Here is a 16,122-nt window from a genome sequence, read left to right as displayed (position 1 = left end):
TCATTCTGAACTTTTATCTGAAACATAAATATATATAATATATAATATAATATATAATATAATATACAATATAATATATAATATATAAATATTAATATAAATTAAGATAATAATGCCATATAAGACAATTTATATATATAAATAATCTATTTTATATATAAAATAGATATGATATATAGAAATGTATAACAAATTGCAGAGGGCGTAAGAAACACTGTTTTTTTTCGAAGTCGGTATTTCAGAACATGGAACATAAAATCTCATAAAATGTCATGTCTATTCTGTACCTCATCTGTGCCTATTTGTGGTATTAGTTAATGTCAAAGAAATTTTAACCTTCTTCTCATCTTCAAGTAATTATTGTATATTCAACATGAAAGTGATATAGTTATTATAATAACTTGAAAAAATTTTATTTAAAATTTAAAATTTTATTATTTAAATGATGATAAAAGACATCTTTTTTATTATTTTCTCTTTTAAAATTTCTTAGTGCAATTCCCATTTTTTTATATTTATTCTTAAATTTTAATACAACATTTATTTCTTTTAATTGTTAATGCAATATATCCACGTGTTTAATAGATTATGTGGAATTCAATGATTAACGAACGTGATGAACCACACATTAGAACTTATGCAGAAATATTAAAACAAAAACAGGATGATGAAGGATATCAAACTACAAGTTCAATACGACAGGTATATTTTTATGTATATTATATTTAGTAACTTAATTATTTTTATTAAATATGTCTTTTTTTATTTGTTATTAATATTTTTTTAAATGTTTTGATTATAGGATCGTGTTGAAAATGATATATTGAAATTATATAAATTAAACAATGAACCTCTTTTAGCAAGACAAAAACATATTCAATTTTTAAAAAAATCTTTATTTCAACTTAGTGAAGCTTATCAGGTAAAAATAAATTTTTAATTATGTTTATTAATAATTTATTATATTTAAAATATTATTATAATATAGTATATACTGTTTTTTAGTGTTTAGATTCTAGTAGACCATGGTTGTGTTATTGGAGTCTACATTCTCTTCAAATTTTAGGAGAGCGTTTAGAATATGATGAATATTCTAAAATTATTAGTTTTTTAGCCAAATGTCAATCACCAGAAGGTGGTTTTGGAGGAGGTCCAGGACAGCATCCTCATTTAGCCTCTACATATGCAGCAATAAATGCATTATGCACTATTGGTACACCTCAAGCTTATCAAGTAATTAATAGGTATATATATTGATAGGTATATATATTAATAGGTATATATATTGATAGGTATATATATTAATAGGTATATATATATATATATATATACAGCTATGAAAAAAATAAATATAATTTTTAAAATTGTATTTCAAAAGATTTCCCTTTAAGAATATTATTTATTTTATTATAATCTTATATATTTGATTTTAGAAAAGGACTTAAACAGTTTTTATCATCCTTACATGGAGAAGATGGTTCTTTTAGTTTGCATAAAGATGGAGAAACAGATATAAGAGGAATATATTGTGCTCTTTCTGTAGCAAAACTAACAAATGTATATACTCCTGAAATATTTAAAGAAAGTGAAAGTTGGATAGCTAAATGTCAAACATGGGAAGGTGGTTTTGGTGGTTCTCCTGGCATGGAAGCTCATGGAGGATATGGATTTTGTGGATTAGCAGCACTAGTGCTTCTTGGGAAACCTCATTTCTGTTGTTTGAAATCATTTTTGGTATTCAATTATTATTATAATAAATATTATATTAAAGAGTTCCACTATTTATATATATTTATTTTCAGAGATGGATAGTAAATAAACAAATGCGCTTAGAAGGTGGATTCCAAGGACGCACAGAGAAGTTAGTAGATGGTTGTTATTCATTCTGGCAAGGTGGAGCTTTTCCATTAATTCATACAATTTTAACTATGGAAAATAAAGTGTTCAATTCCGCATATTGGTTGTTTAATCAAGAGGCCTTACAAGAATATTTATTAATTTGCTGTCAACATCCTTATGGTAGTCTTGTGGACAAGCCTGGAAAGTATGAGACCTTAATGTTATTCATCATAAAAGCTTTTATAAATTGTTATAATTATTTCAGAAGTCAAGATGTATATCATACATGTTATGCACTTAGTGGATTGTCAATTGCACAAAATTCTCCATGGCCATTGATTATTGGATCATCTAACATAAATTTAGTAAAAATAATTCATCCTTTGTATAATTTAGAAGATTCTTGTGCAGTTAATGCATTAAAATATTTTAATACACTGCCTATACCTGACTGAACGTATATTTAATGTTTAAAATATATAAATAAAATAAAAATGCTTTTATTTCATAGAAAGAAGTTTAAAGACAGATTCTACTTTACTTCACATTAAAATTGACCAAAATCTAAATATAAAATTATTAAATGATAATTAATAATTTTTAATAATAATTATGAATTATTGAATTAATATTTGTTTAATTATAATATTAATTAATATTTAATAAGTATTATTTTTTATGAATATTCATATTATGAATATGAATATATGTTTTAATTCTAACCTAATATACTTACTAGAAATCTTCTATAAAAATAGATAATATCATATGAAATTTTTGATAAATAAGATATAATAAAAATTTTTATGACACAATTATAAATATGATTCTTTGAATCAAAAACTTAATTTATATATAAATAATAATCAATGTATGTACGTATAGTAAATATATATATGAGCGATGTGTTCTGAAATGGTGCAATACAAGTGCAAAACGTGTAAGAAATAAGTTATTAAGGAAACTATTGTAAAATTTGAAAACAATAGTATATATATTTGAATATCATAAAAACAAATTTTGTCTGATATAAATATTTTGTAAAAGATAAATTATAAAGAAAAAATTGTATCTAAAATTATTTTGACAATTATTTTCAATAAGAAAAGAGGTTATGGCAAAACACTTAGTACAAATAATAATAATGGGAACGCAAGTCGTGTTTAGAGCATTCGCACGAGCATTGCGAGAAGAAATTGCGGCAAGTCAAGCAGCTGCACGTAAAACAGGCGGTGGGACACGAGGTGCTCAACATGCTGCAACAAATTATAAAACTGGTATTTCTTTAGAAGAAGCATTACAGATTTTAAATGTTGAACGAGTGGACCAAATAGAAGCCATTGAACGTAACTATAAACATCTCATGGAAGTTAATGACAGATCAAAAGGTGGTTCATTTTATATTCAATCAAAAATTGTACGTGCTAAAGAACGCATTGATGAAGAAATAAAAAATGTGAAAGTTCCTCCTCCGAATAGAAATTCCGAACAAAACGCGTCAAGACGACTTTAACTTATTTTTATGTAGTCTAAATTTAATTGATATATCTTTGAAGTCTGTACATATACTTGTAATGATATTTTAATTGCAAATAAAATATAAAAATATAAAATAATAAATAATAATCGGATATTTTCACAAAATCTAACTTATAGTAATTAAAATTTATATTCTATAATTGGTTAAAATATATTGAAAAAGATAGAAGCATTATTTACAGTTTCTTTTTTATAAATTACAAGTTTTTTTTTTATAAGTTAATGTATTTGTATAAATTTCAATCAATTGGGTAGAAAATGAAAAACATTATTTCTTATGTATATCTGTATATATCTGTACATATCTAAATATATAAATAATATGTATATGCACATGTATATAAATATATGCACATAAAAGATATACAGATTTATGTAGCAGTCTTTTAATACAAGTACTCGCTCATATACGAGTCCTCTTATATACACAATATATAAAATTCAGTATGCCAAACCAGCTACCTTTGCATCTTTTGGCTCAATTCTGTTCTGAGATTGACGAATAGTTAATCTTTCTTGATTATGACGAACAGACCATAAATTTGGTAGATATTTTGGCTTCATTGTCAAAAGAAAGTGTTCTCTCCACATGCGCTCCAATTCTACTAATCCCCCTTCCCTTTTTTGGAAATATTGAACTACCTGTAAAATAAATTTAATATACTACATTATTATACAATATACATAATATATATTAATATATTAAAAAAACTTTACAAATATTTAATTCATTATTTATTCATAATACCTTTAAGCCATGAGGTTGGCATTTAAATTGATCATAATTAGGCAATGAAATTATAACATTTTTTAATTCTTTATTTAATGCATCAAGTAAACTTGGTGTAACTTGTTGTCCATTTGTACATTCCGAAATATAGTGTTCTAAATCTTTGCGTCGTGCATCAGGTAAAGTTGTTCTCTCTTTCAGTGCTTTAACAGCAGAATGTAATTTTCTATAATTATTTACATGTTTATTACGTATATGTGTTAATGGACCAGCTAAAGGAGCATCGCACATATCTGCTAACTTTCTTCTGAGCTGCAGATCATGACAATTACTTATTTCATGACAGGATGGACATAATAATAATATATCATGAGATTGATGAGCTTTCATCACCACTAAAAAATTGTATTGATTTGTAAATTTGTTGATATTCTATTCTATTATAAATAAATCAAATTAAATTTTAAACATATAACTCACATGGAAAATATTTACGATATTCTCGAGGTACAACATTTTTTCTAATGAATTTATTTGAAGTTCCACAAACTACACATTGATTAATTTTAACTTGTGTATAATATTGTCCAACTTCTCCCAAAGCACGTCCAGAAGGTTCAAATTTCAATCTTACAGTAAATGGTTCGTTTTCAATTATTTCTCCTAATCCTTTTGTAACATACCATTCTGCTTTCTTACGATCACATGTACATAATATTTCTCCATCAGGTGCTTGTAAATAACAATTATGATATAATGGTTTATTTCTTGTAGGTATATTATTTTTACGTACAATGTTTTTTGTCTTTAAATCTTTAGTAATCTTATCAAAATAATTATTTTCAATATTTTTTTGATTAACTGTTACATGTGCTTGTTGAGTTCTAAATCTAAAATATAAGATATAAGTTTGAAACAAACTTTTCTATTAATATATTAATAATATTAATAATAATAATAATCAAAAATATTACCTTGTATCAATTACATCATTAGGTAAACAATAAAATTGCATATTTAAATTTCTATTACATATATTTTTTATATAATTTAATAAGTTTTCCCACAAAGAGTATTTTTCTTTTATTTTTTGCATGATCTATAAAATATAAAATAATTTAGTATGAATATTATATATATATTTCTCATAATAAAATTTTTTCAAATTATAGATTATATTTTACTTGGTCATAAATAAGAACAGATGCAAGTGCATCACAAGCAGCATATGCTACTTGTTCGTCAGTAAGAGTGCCAGCATTCCAGTTGCTACACCTTACTTTTATTAGTTTATCCATTTCCAAACCTAAATATTGCAAACTCATTGCAGCTAAACTTTTTGGACTTGGTAAATTTACACGTTCTGCTAATGTCCTTAAATCAAGTGTATTGCAAACTTTACAACCATAATCTGCTATAATTTTTTGACCATCTTCATATGAAGCAACTCCTACTTTAAGAATACGTTTATTAGCTAGCAGCTCCTAAGAGAATTAGTTGTATTATTAATTTAACATAACAATTAATTTATATATTAATTTAAATTTATCAAATATTACATACTTCTAATTTTTGAGGAATATATCCTATTTTCCCAATACGGAAAAGACCACACACTCCATTAAATGTAGCAAGTTGAAGTAAAGAAACGGGTCCTTCATTTACCCATTCACAATCAAAACCCAATACATCATTAGATAAGTTGCTTTAACAAAAAAATATTTAATAAAAATTATATAAATATTTAAAAAAATTAAAATAAAATTGCTAATAATATATTTCTATATTTTTCATATATTGTTATTTATAGTTTTAGAAAATTCTAATCATATATATATATAAGAATTATTAATTTAAAATTCATTAGTATAAAAAATAAATATATAAATTTAATATATATTTATTAATAATTTATTAATAATTTCTTAAATAAATGAAACTTATTTAAATAATAAATAGTAACTGAAAAAAAAATATATATATATATATATATGTATGTATTTCAATATAACTAATTTCCTAAAAGTCCATAATTAGATATACAACAAAAAAAATGTAAACACATAACAGTACTATAGACTTAATACACATTGGATGGGGATATTGATAAGAAAATAATTGTACAACTTATAATTTATAATTATAAAACTTACCAGTGAATACGCTGAATGGCATAATCACATTTTTCTGGAGTATCAGCCAAAATAATTTTATCTAATGTAATTTTAAGATCTTTCTTTTTTTGATCATGTTGTTTATAGCTCTTATTCTTTATACGTTGACAAAGGTGTTTAACACTTTGAAAAACATTCTTGTGATATTTAGAGGCCAAAAGTACAAGGCCCACAGTTACACATACAAGAAACATTTTGCTCTTTACAGGATGCATTAATTGCAATGATAAATTCTTATTTTTAACACAATTAGAATTAAAACTTTTTATATACAATTTATTTTCTGTTTTTTACTACTTAAATATATACATGTACACATATATATATACATGTATGTATGTATATATGTGTATATATACATATATTTTTTTCTCATTTAAAATATAGATATTTACATTGATAATTAATAATTAAATACATTAAATAAATAAATTAATTAAACTTAACGTTATGTTGAATTATTAGAGTTAGAAATCGATCATGACAACCGGTATTTGAAAAGCAATAGAGATAAAAAGTTCCAAGAAATGAATGATCGAATTACTAAATTATTCAAAATATTTAAAGAATCACACAAAAGGTACATCACGATCGTAATTAAAAAAAATAAGTTAACCAAATGCGATTTGAAGAGAATCCGTAGCTACTGAAGCAACGACGCGAACACCAAGTATGTGATCAAATATTACATATGACTATGATTATTGAAACGTTATCTTCCTTGTTTGTATTTCAATAGGATGTTCTTTATGCTGATTGGTTGGTATACAATTTTTCACATATTTTTGTAATAAATATTTTAATTGCATGAACATTGTTTTTTAATATTATTTATTATATACATTACAAATAGAATTATATTTTTTTAGAAATTATATTATATTTTTGAAAATTTACAATATTTTGTTTTTTTAAATATTTTCAAATTTTTAAAATATAATTTTATTATATACATATATAAATAAAATGTTATTGTATGAAAAATATAATAGTTAATAAAAATTACATGTTTATTTTATAATTATTTATTATGTTTGATGTTTATTATGATTTGAAGTAAAACTATATAAGATACAATTATATCCCTCTATTCATACACATTTTGTGGACAAATTTATAAGAGTATTAATGGCGCATAAAATAATTATATGTATTATATAGTTAAATATGCATTTTTTACATAAATGGAAAACTATAATTATGTGTACATATCTATAAGCACAGGAAATAGTATAAAAAAAATTAAGTATGGCGTTAATCCTATCAGCTGATATCGTCTGCTGGAATGATGAACCATAGTTATTAATTAGTTATACAGTGTTCTTTTAAGCATCGTAAACATACACTCTCAATCCATGGCTATTCTCATAAATTAATAAATTTACAATAATTCAAAGTTATTTTAATGACGCAATGGTTGCTTTAGACTTTAGATTTTTAATGGTGAAAATATTTGCTAAATACGAATTTGATCGTTTGCATCATTGACAGGTGGAATAAGAATATGGGAAAATAGACAAAATTATTTGTGCAAACAAATTTTTAAGCGATTGAATATTAAAGGAATCTGCCAAATATTGTTATGCAGATTCGATTGTAATGAGTGACTCCGAACAACGGCAATTACACGTGCCTTATCGAGAATATCATAGTCAGAATAATACTAATACTTCTGTCTTAGTAGAAACTGACGCACTGGTAGATCTTTCAATCACATCTAATAATTGTTTACCAGTAAACGATTGTTCAGAATTAATACCAGACGTTGAATTTGTTCCCAATCTGAGCAACGAACAAACTATAGCCATTGATTCCCCTGGAATTGACCGGGAGAGCCAGCCTCTCCTTGGTCGGCTGGAACTTGATGTCACCTTCAATCGCTTTCCTGGTTTGTAATTTATTAAATATATATTATAAAAAAATATTATATAATTTTTTTTTATGTTTAATCACATCAATTGTGCATTATATTTTTTAGATGATCCACAATTTTCTGAATTAGTATGGCAGGCAGAATTGGCAATAGATAATGGAATCTTTCCAGAAAGAATATATCAGGGTTCTAGTGGAAGTTATTTTGTAAAAAATCCTACAGGGGTAAGGTATAATATTTTATCTTTAAAAATTAAAATCTTATGTAATAGATTGTTTAGACTAATTATGTATTAATAACAGCTCATTTTATTTTATAGAGAATAATAGGTGTTTTTAAACCAAAAGATGAAGAACCATATGGAAGATTAAATCCAAAATGGACAAAATGGATGCACAAGCTTTGTTGTCCTTGTTGCTTTGGGAGAAGTTGTTTAATTCCAAATCAAGGATATCTCAGCGAGGCGGGTGCAAGTTTAGTTGACCGTAAATTAGGTTTGGGCATAGTACCAAACACTAGAGTAGTTAAACTTGTCAGTAAAACATTTAACTACCCACGCTTAGACCGTCAAAAAGCCCGTATGAAGCAAGCAATTATGGACCAGTTTCCAACAGTGGGATCTCACTTCAATCGTATTGGTTTGCCGCCGAAAGTTGGTTCTTTTCAAGTTTTTGTAGATGGTTACAAGGATGCTGATTATTGGTTAAGGCGATGGGAAAACGAACCTCTATCACCTCGACTTAGTAGAGAATTTCAACTTCAATTTGAACGCTTAGTTATTTTGGACTATATAATTAGGAATACTGATAGAAGTAATTAATATTCATAAGATAATTTTAACTTTTACATAGAGAGTTATATGGAATTGTTAAATACAATCTTTTTAAAGGCAATGAAAATTGGTTAATTAAATACGATAACAGTAAGGGAAAAAATGGAATGGAACAAAGTGAAGTAAAAATAGCCGCTATAGACAATGGTTTGGCTTTTCCTTTTAAACATCCTGATTCTTGGCGTGCATATCCTTATCATTGGGCATGGTTAAGTCAAGCAAAACAACCATTTAGCGATATAACACGAGAGCTTGTGTTACCACAACTCTCGGATCAAAATTTTGTACAAGATCTTTGTGACGATTTGTATCAATTATTTAAAGTAAGTTATATAAATTAAAATTACTTTATATTGATAGACAATTGACTAGAATTTGATCAATTTGAATAAGAAATATTTATTTTTATAGCAAGATAAAGGTTTCGATCGACATCATTTTGATAAACAAATGAGCGTAATGCGTGGACAGATTTTGAATTTACAACAAGCTTTAAAGGATGCTAAAAGTCCCGTACAATTGGTTCAAATGCCTGCTGTGATCGTTGAAAAGTATTTATATATATTAATTATTTATAAATTATCAAAAAATTGTAAAGACATACACATTTTCCGATTTAAAATGTAATTTTATCAATACTATTTTATAGGGCTAAGGGAAATGGAGCACCAAGACTATTCTCGTTCTCCGACACATTTACACAGCGCTTCCAGAACAAAAGTCCTTTCTTCTCTTGGTGTTAGGAAGATCCTTCTTCTTAAATGCTTGAAAAACAGCATTAGCTCTCTGTGTTAACTGAAAAGAACTCTTCGGTGCCTCACAGATATACATCTTATTATTTGTTCTATATTTCTTAATTTTATTACGCATTACTACCTCTTTTTTCAATGCTAATTTCTAATCTACAGTCTACGTTAGATTTATGTTTAATTTATCTTATGTCTATAGCATTTTCTTTTAATTCGACTATATTAATTCAAACCATAGTATGATTATATTGTATACAGTAAATATATATAATTGTTAAAACATATTTTTCGATATGCTTCGTATATGGAAATGTGAAAAAAAAGATAAACGAATATAGGCAGTATTTTACAACCACGCATATAAATGACATCCCCTTAAAATGAAACGTGGACAATTAAACATAATCGCATTGTATGTTTCTTATGTCTTCCATGTATCATTGTTTTGAGAATACATCGATTTACATGCATTTTCGCTAGATGCTATCAAAAAGAAATCTATCCAATCTTGAAAATTAACTGTGATCTAAAATAGTGAAAAGACATTCTTATTATTTAAAATAAAACATTCTACATATTCATATTATATTTTTAATCGATACGTACGATATAAGGAAATAAATTTTCTATTAGTAGCTAAGACAAAAATTGAAATTATTATCAGTTAAATCATTTATCATTATCGGTTTGCAAATAACAAATTTTCTTATCATAACATATCATATCTTAAAATATTTAAATATATATTCGATTATTGACATAATCGATTTTATCATTGATTTTATTTTGTTTTCATTAAAATAATTGATTTAATACTAACTTCGAAGCATGATTCGCTAAATTATGTGTTTTTTACTGAAGTTGCAAGATGTGACGTAGGGGTTGACGTTTGCAACAATCTTATCATTTTATATTATTGTATTTTATATGTTACATATCTTTTGAGAGATTTATTAACCGGAAACATAAATCTCTTGTTGATTAAAAAACGAAAAAAACAAGGAAATTATTATTATGTAAAATAATATCAAATACAAAATGGAAGTAATCGAGATTAATACGAAAAAGCAACTTCGAACACCAAGATGCGAGAAATCAGAATGTCCATGTGATATAAAAGTAAGAAATCTGCTAATTTTTCTATTATTGAAATGATAAAATCGATTATTATATAGTTTTATCATTAATGTTATGCGTATTTAGTGTAAAAGAAAATATGTTCAACCATCACGAACAAAGTCATTCGCCCCCGTAAGAACGTATCATCCACCTTCAAAGCTGTTTGAAACTAATACAACGTATCATTTGTCATATTTAAACGTGGATGATGCGGAAATGCGACGCAGCCGATCTCAACCCATCCGACCCAAACCTGCTCTCGTTAAATCCGATGCTCGTTTTCTCGCTGAAACAACTAATCAATTAAGTTACAAACTTATCGAAGCTGTGCCTAAAACAAAACCAATTTTACCCAAACATAGGTAACAGATTCAGAAAACTATGTCAAATCGAATTAAAAAAAATTTCTTAATTTTCAATAGTTTTAACGATGAAATTATTTCTTCGATATTAGACCGATGATTGGAACTGGTCCAATGGATTCTGTTACAACGGTTCGTCAAGATTACCCACGTAAATATGTAGAGAAGCAAGAACTTATAGTGCCATGCGGGAATATTCGTTTGAGTAGAGGCAAATTGGAGGATAGTACCACAGCAAAGCTTTCTTATATGGATCCAGGATCCACTGAACCAACGGTTAATTTTAAACCGGTATCGGTTTATTGTCCACCTAGTGAACCAATTTTTGACGATACCACGCATAAATTAAGTTATCAGCCTGTTCCTATTCAAGAAAAAGATATATATTCTTGGCAACAAAAACCTACTTACAAGTATATATCATTTTAAAAAACTTCTTATTTGTATCTTCAATTTACAATAGACAATTATTATTAATTATTATTTAATTACATTAAACAATTCACGAAATGTTTATAGACCTCCAGACATTGCGATGTGTGCAAAAACAACGTATTCTGAAAGTTATTTGAAAAACGAAGAGTCATGCATAGAAAAACCTATAGTGCCCTGTCCTGCCAATGTATTTCCTTATGGCGGTGAATTTCATGATAAAACTATTTACAAAGAAAGCTATTTGGAATCGACCATTGATCGCGTGGAACCGATTATTCCTTGCAATGCTATCACAAGAGCTGACGGCAAGATATCGGCAGACACAACGAGCAAAGTACATTGCGATTTACAACGACGTTTCCATTAACTTCTTCCTTTTCATTCTGCAATTGTTATTTTTCTATTTTTAATTTTTCTTATTTTAATTTTTATTTATATTTTTTTTTTACTTTGATTTATCAATTAGTTAAGTTACCAACCACTTCAAGCCGAGAAACGTTCCCCGATATTACCTCGAAGTAGAAAGATGTTAGGTGAGGGCCCGATGCGATCTGACACTACCAGCCGTTGTGATTTCGTGGAAAAGTCAACGCTACGACCTGATCTTATTGTTCCGTGCGATAATCTTCGAAGCGCTGATACACCGATCGATGATAGAACTACGACGAAACTATCGTACGCGAAACCAGGCCCGGTAGAATTAGTTCAGAGTTTTAAACCTGTCATTCAATACAAAAGGTACATTAGCAATGTCCTTTATTGACCAATAATATATATTGCAACATATTGTGCTACGATTCTTCGAATTAAATAAGTATTTTTTTTCTACGCTGTTATCTTTTAGGTTTGCTGAAAAGGTTGAATATGATACTATAAACAAACTATCCTATCAACCTTGGACTCCTCTTCCTAAAGAATTTATACCTTGGGCATCTAAGGATAAATATCAACGGCCTACGGATCCAATGTGTACAGATACTATTTATCAAGTTAGTTATCCTGCACCTGGATACTACGAAGATACATGTATACCTGAATGCGATTGCTTACACAAAGATGATAATGTGTTGGCCGAGGATTGTTCAAAATAAGTAAAATATTAGCAATCTTATTAGATCATGAAACTTTTGTATAACTTTTTTGTTACAAGTTTATGTTATTTATTTCTATCTTATAATATTTATAATAAATATTTAGAGAAAAAGTATTTAATTGTCAAAATTTAAACCGAAACACGATTTAGGAATCGAATTAAAAACCTATTTTATTCTATACGAACACATCTTATATATTTTACATTTATATAATAATTATTGTGTAGATGAATAAAGATAATAATAATCGTATATCTTTTACAAACAGTAAGATTGTTCTGCATAATAAAATAAACTCTAATTTTTAGATAAAAGATAATAGACAATAGATTTGAATAATGAACAATGTTAACGTTACAATTAGAAGTTTACTTATCTTTACATACATTCATACATACACATGTACGTACACACACGCATATACATAGTCAGGTACATGCATGCATTCATACATACATAAATTCGTACATACATGAATCCATACGCGGTTACACACAAATATATAATATATATATATATATTATATAATATTTATATTATATATAGTAAATATAATGAGGATAACGATGCCTTCAAATCTATCCAAAATGAAATCTAATGTACGTCGATGATTTATATACGCGCAACAATTAATTTTCAATAGATTACATAAATTACAGGGGAGGGTATACAATTATTAGAAAACGAATAACATATATATTTTTAATTAGCGATAAGAATCTCTTATATTTATAAATCTAATATATAATATTTACCGAAAATTTTATTTCGATAATTAGAAAATACATATTTTTTTTTTTTTCGTCGCATTAAAAATATTACGCATCAAATAGATTTCATTCTTTCAAATATCTTTAAATAAGTAACGTTTAAATATACAAAATGTTTAAACGGTAGAAAATACATCATTTCTTTATCAAATCGAACGATGAGTCAAACGAAGAAAAAAATATTCATACCGAAAATATGCAAGTTGTCTTAAGAGTTTGTTAAAAAATATAACAAGCAGAAATTCGAAGATTTTAAGGCACATATTTAGGTCACACGAATTGCATGTTATATATATTCTATATTAACGTTGCACAACCCCCCTTTCTCATTTAGATATTCTAGATTATTGGTAAATTAAAATTCTAATTTTTTGTAAATTCTCTATTTACATAAGTGGACGCGAAAATGATTGTCTGTATTTATATATTCTATGCGATTATTATAACAATTCTACTCTCCGTTGACATCTAGATCTCATCATTACTCACTCATCATTTTCTCCTTCATATCTTGTTTTTTAATAAATAACAAAAAATTTTGCTTTACTATTATATAATTACAGGTAATTATTAGAAACAAAAAGGAGAGCACAATATTTATTTAATGTTTTTACGTTTCTAAAAGAAATATCATTATCTTATAAAAAAATATAATTTTTAAAATTGTAGACTATGCAACAATCAAAGTTAATATACTATATTTTTTTTGTATATTATATTTGCATTATTACTATAATAGAATATTATAATGATATTTTTTTTCAAATAAAATCTAAATAATAAAACAAGATCAATTTTTTCAATAATATGTATCAAATATTCGATTTGTTCAATTTCATTTAACTAAATACTTAAACATTAAATGACATTATTATTATATAATAAATATTTTATCCAAACTAAAAGTAATCAATTTATAAAGCGACACATGAATTAATCATAATATATATAAATGCTATCGATTGCTATCATTCGTTTGTAAAATTAAATGATTAAATAGCTTTTATAAAAGTTATTTTCATTTACATTGTATATACAGAATGTAACAAATAATTGAAATTATTTCAATTATTCTATAAATAATGATTTTAATTAAAAAAATAAACTTCTTCATATATTTCCTTCATAGATAAGGAAATTTATTTACAAAAAAATTAATGAATATATATTAATATTATAATATTAAAATAATATTCCCTTAGAAAACATTCAATTCTTATATGAAATATTTTTTATTAAGATCATTATTTGCAAAATAATCGAAACGATTCCAGTTACGTGTTTCATTCTGTACATATATCTATATTGCACACAATGAAAGAAGATATGTCAGATTTTTTTTTTTTTAGAAGCGAATATAATTAATAGATATAAAAGATAATATATTCAAGACAACAAAAACATTTTTACATCCCTCCCCTATAAAAAGAACAATAATAATAATAACAAATTACAATGTTGAATGATGTATGATTGAAAAAGTGATTTAAAGTGAAAAACGAAGACAATTAATAGAAATTTAGACACAAAAAATTATCGCGCCTAAACATACCTATTGCGGTTTAGTGTTGTACGTTTGTATGAATTCGTTGAAGCTAAAATGATCCAAGTTGAGATTTTCCTCGATCGAAGGCAGCTCAGCATGGCCCATCAGCTCCACATAGTCCATGTCCGAATTTGTTCGCCCAACACTTGACTGGCCAAGGCCCGGAGCGTAGCTACCACAAATTAAAACACAACTCCAATCACTGGCATAATAATGAACAACTCGTAAATATATTATACATGGTACGAAACCAATTCAATCTAGCTTTGTTCTTTCCTGTTCTCCTTTTTCCTCTTCTCTTAATTTTAATATTTTAAAGTATTTAATTTGTTGCTCGAATCTTTCAGAAGAGTTTATCCATCTGTTTCGAAACGAAACGTGTGACCGATTAGCCGGATAGCCGGTACAACACGGCAAAGGAAATACGAACAACCACAAAAAATCCCCAACCTAATTGAAATTGATCGGTCACTTAAGAGTCATCTGCGATGCCTTTAGTTTATTACAAAAAAAAAATACAATCTATTTAGATGATTTTTTTAAAAATTCTAGCCTTGGTCTCGTAATAATTTCATAATAATGATTAAATATATTCGATTGCCAGTACTAAAATTATAATTATCATGTGATTGGAGTTGTGTTTATTTTTTCAGCAGTTCAGCATTTAAACATTTGATTTTCCGTTGTTGTGGTTGTACCGGCTTGCTCCAGGCCTATGCCTTCGATTTTTTAAAAATTTCCTACTATATATTCTTTTCGCATATGTGTAACACTTTTATTTTCTTTCGTATAAATTTAATATATATAAATAAATGCATACGTGCGTACACATACACTCACACACACGCATACACACACATCACGTGCAATGTAATATATATGTATATATTCATTATGTATTTGTGTGTGTTCATACATATGTGAATGTGTACGCGTATGCATGTGTAAGAATACATATTTGCATCAATTTTTGATTTTTATTTTTATAATGCCATGGATAAGCCGTTTCTATTTAGATAGAGATAGATAGATAGATAGATAGATAGATAGATAGATAGAT

The 16,122-nt window shown here is 26.5% G+C and overlaps 5 protein-coding genes across 6 annotated transcripts in view; 3 read left to right on the top strand and 2 right to left on the bottom strand.

Annotated features, from left to right (window-relative positions):
- The window catches only part of LOC102671392 (protein farnesyltransferase subunit beta), a 9,499-nt gene extending 7,035 nt beyond the window's left edge, over positions 1–2,464 (top strand). The window contains exons 1-7 of one of the 2 annotated variants that reach the window (XM_031511504.1): positions 194–353; positions 586–702; positions 803–922; positions 1,006–1,244; positions 1,434–1,734; positions 1,803–2,044; positions 2,105–2,464. In XM_031511504.1, coding sequence (XP_031367364.1) covers positions 589–702; positions 803–922; positions 1,006–1,244; positions 1,434–1,734; positions 1,803–2,044; positions 2,105–2,294 — 1,206 coding nt within the window. In that variant the 5' untranslated portion in view covers positions 194–353; positions 586–588 and the 3' untranslated portion in view covers positions 2,295–2,464. Of the gene's footprint in view, positions 1–193; positions 354–585; positions 703–802; positions 923–1,005; positions 1,245–1,433; positions 1,735–1,802; positions 2,045–2,104 lie in introns of those variants that run through there. The other variant, XM_031511496.1, reaches the window with a different exon arrangement.
- Positions 2,465–2,723: 259 nt separating this feature from the next.
- Positions 2,724–3,468, top strand: LOC102676992 (mitochondrial import inner membrane translocase subunit Tim16). Its single transcript, XM_006608181.2, has one exon. The coding sequence runs from the start codon at positions 2,954–2,956 to the stop codon at positions 3,350–3,352; it is 399 nt and encodes a 132-aa protein (XP_006608244.1). The 5' UTR covers positions 2,724–2,953; the 3' UTR covers positions 3,353–3,468.
- Positions 3,469–3,649: 181 nt separating this feature from the next.
- Positions 3,650–6,978, bottom strand: LOC102677142 (exonuclease 3'-5' domain-containing protein 2). Its single transcript, XM_031511461.1, has 7 exons — positions 6,262–6,978; positions 5,672–5,813; positions 5,293–5,592; positions 5,083–5,207; positions 4,589–4,998; positions 4,127–4,503; positions 3,650–4,020 (listed from the first exon to the last, which is right to left on the bottom strand). Exons 1-7 carry the CDS (start codon positions 6,495–6,497, stop codon positions 3,820–3,822), a joined length of 1,791 nt encoding a protein of 596 aa, XP_031367321.1. The 5' UTR covers positions 6,498–6,978; the 3' UTR covers positions 3,650–3,819.
- A 398-nt stretch (positions 6,979–7,376) lies between these two features.
- On the top strand, positions 7,377–13,041 carry LOC102674010. The gene is made up of 10 exons (XM_006608156.2): positions 7,377–8,170; positions 8,261–8,379; positions 8,475–8,967; positions 9,045–9,310; positions 9,399–9,538; positions 10,948–11,217; positions 11,310–11,630; positions 11,737–11,986; positions 12,119–12,390; positions 12,497–13,041. Exons 1-10 carry the CDS (start codon positions 7,882–7,884, stop codon positions 12,741–12,743), a joined length of 2,667 nt encoding a protein of 888 aa, XP_006608219.1. The 5' UTR covers positions 7,377–7,881; the 3' UTR covers positions 12,744–13,041.
- Positions 13,042–14,860: 1,819 nt separating this feature from the next.
- LOC102673881 (signal transducer and activator of transcription 5B) overlaps positions 14,861–16,122 on the bottom strand; it is a 5,675-nt gene continuing 4,413 nt past the window's right edge. The window contains exon 9 of the mRNA XM_031511745.1: positions 14,861–15,234. Within this exon, the coding sequence (XP_031367605.1) occupies positions 15,069–15,234 (166 nt within the window). The 3' untranslated portion in view covers positions 14,861–15,068. The remainder of the gene's footprint in view (positions 15,235–16,122) is intronic.

Source organism: Apis dorsata, unplaced genomic scaffold, assembly GCF_000469605.1.
Source record: "Apis dorsata unplaced genomic scaffold, Apis dorsata 1.3 scaffold_29, whole genome shotgun sequence".
NCBI classification, from domain to species: Eukaryota; Metazoa; Arthropoda; class Insecta; order Hymenoptera; family Apidae; genus Apis; species Apis dorsata.
The sequence above is the reverse complement of the archived record's forward strand: the minus strand, read 5'-3'. Positions and strand labels throughout refer to the sequence as shown.

Bases quoted from the DNA above. Each gene is read 5' to 3' on its own strand.
- LOC102676992 (XM_006608181.2), top strand. From the start codon at position 2,954: ATGGCAAAACACTTAGTACAAATAATAATAATGGGAACGCAAGTCGTG.
- LOC102674010 (XM_006608156.2), top strand. From the start codon at position 7,882: ATGAGTGACTCCGAACAACGGCAATTACACGTGCCTTATCGAGAATAT. The intron at 8,171-8,260 runs GTTTGTAATTTA...TATATTTTTTAG, and splicing joins CACCTTCAATCGCTTTCCTG to ATGATCCACAATTTTCTGAA. The intron at 8,968-9,044 runs GTAATTAATATT...ATCTTTTTAAAG, and splicing joins AATTAGGAATACTGATAGAA to GCAATGAAAATTGGTTAATT.
- LOC102677142 (XM_031511461.1), bottom strand. From the start codon at position 6,497: ATGCATCCTGTAAAGAGCAAAATGTTTCTTGTATGTGTAACTGTGGGC. The intron at 5,814-6,261 runs GTAAGTTTTATA...TTTTTGTTAAAG, and splicing joins GCCATTCAGCGTATTCACTG to CAACTTATCTAATGATGTAT. The intron at 5,208-5,292 runs GTAAAATATAAT...TATATTTTATAG, and splicing joins CTGTTCTTATTTATGACCAA to ATCATGCAAAAAATAAAAGA.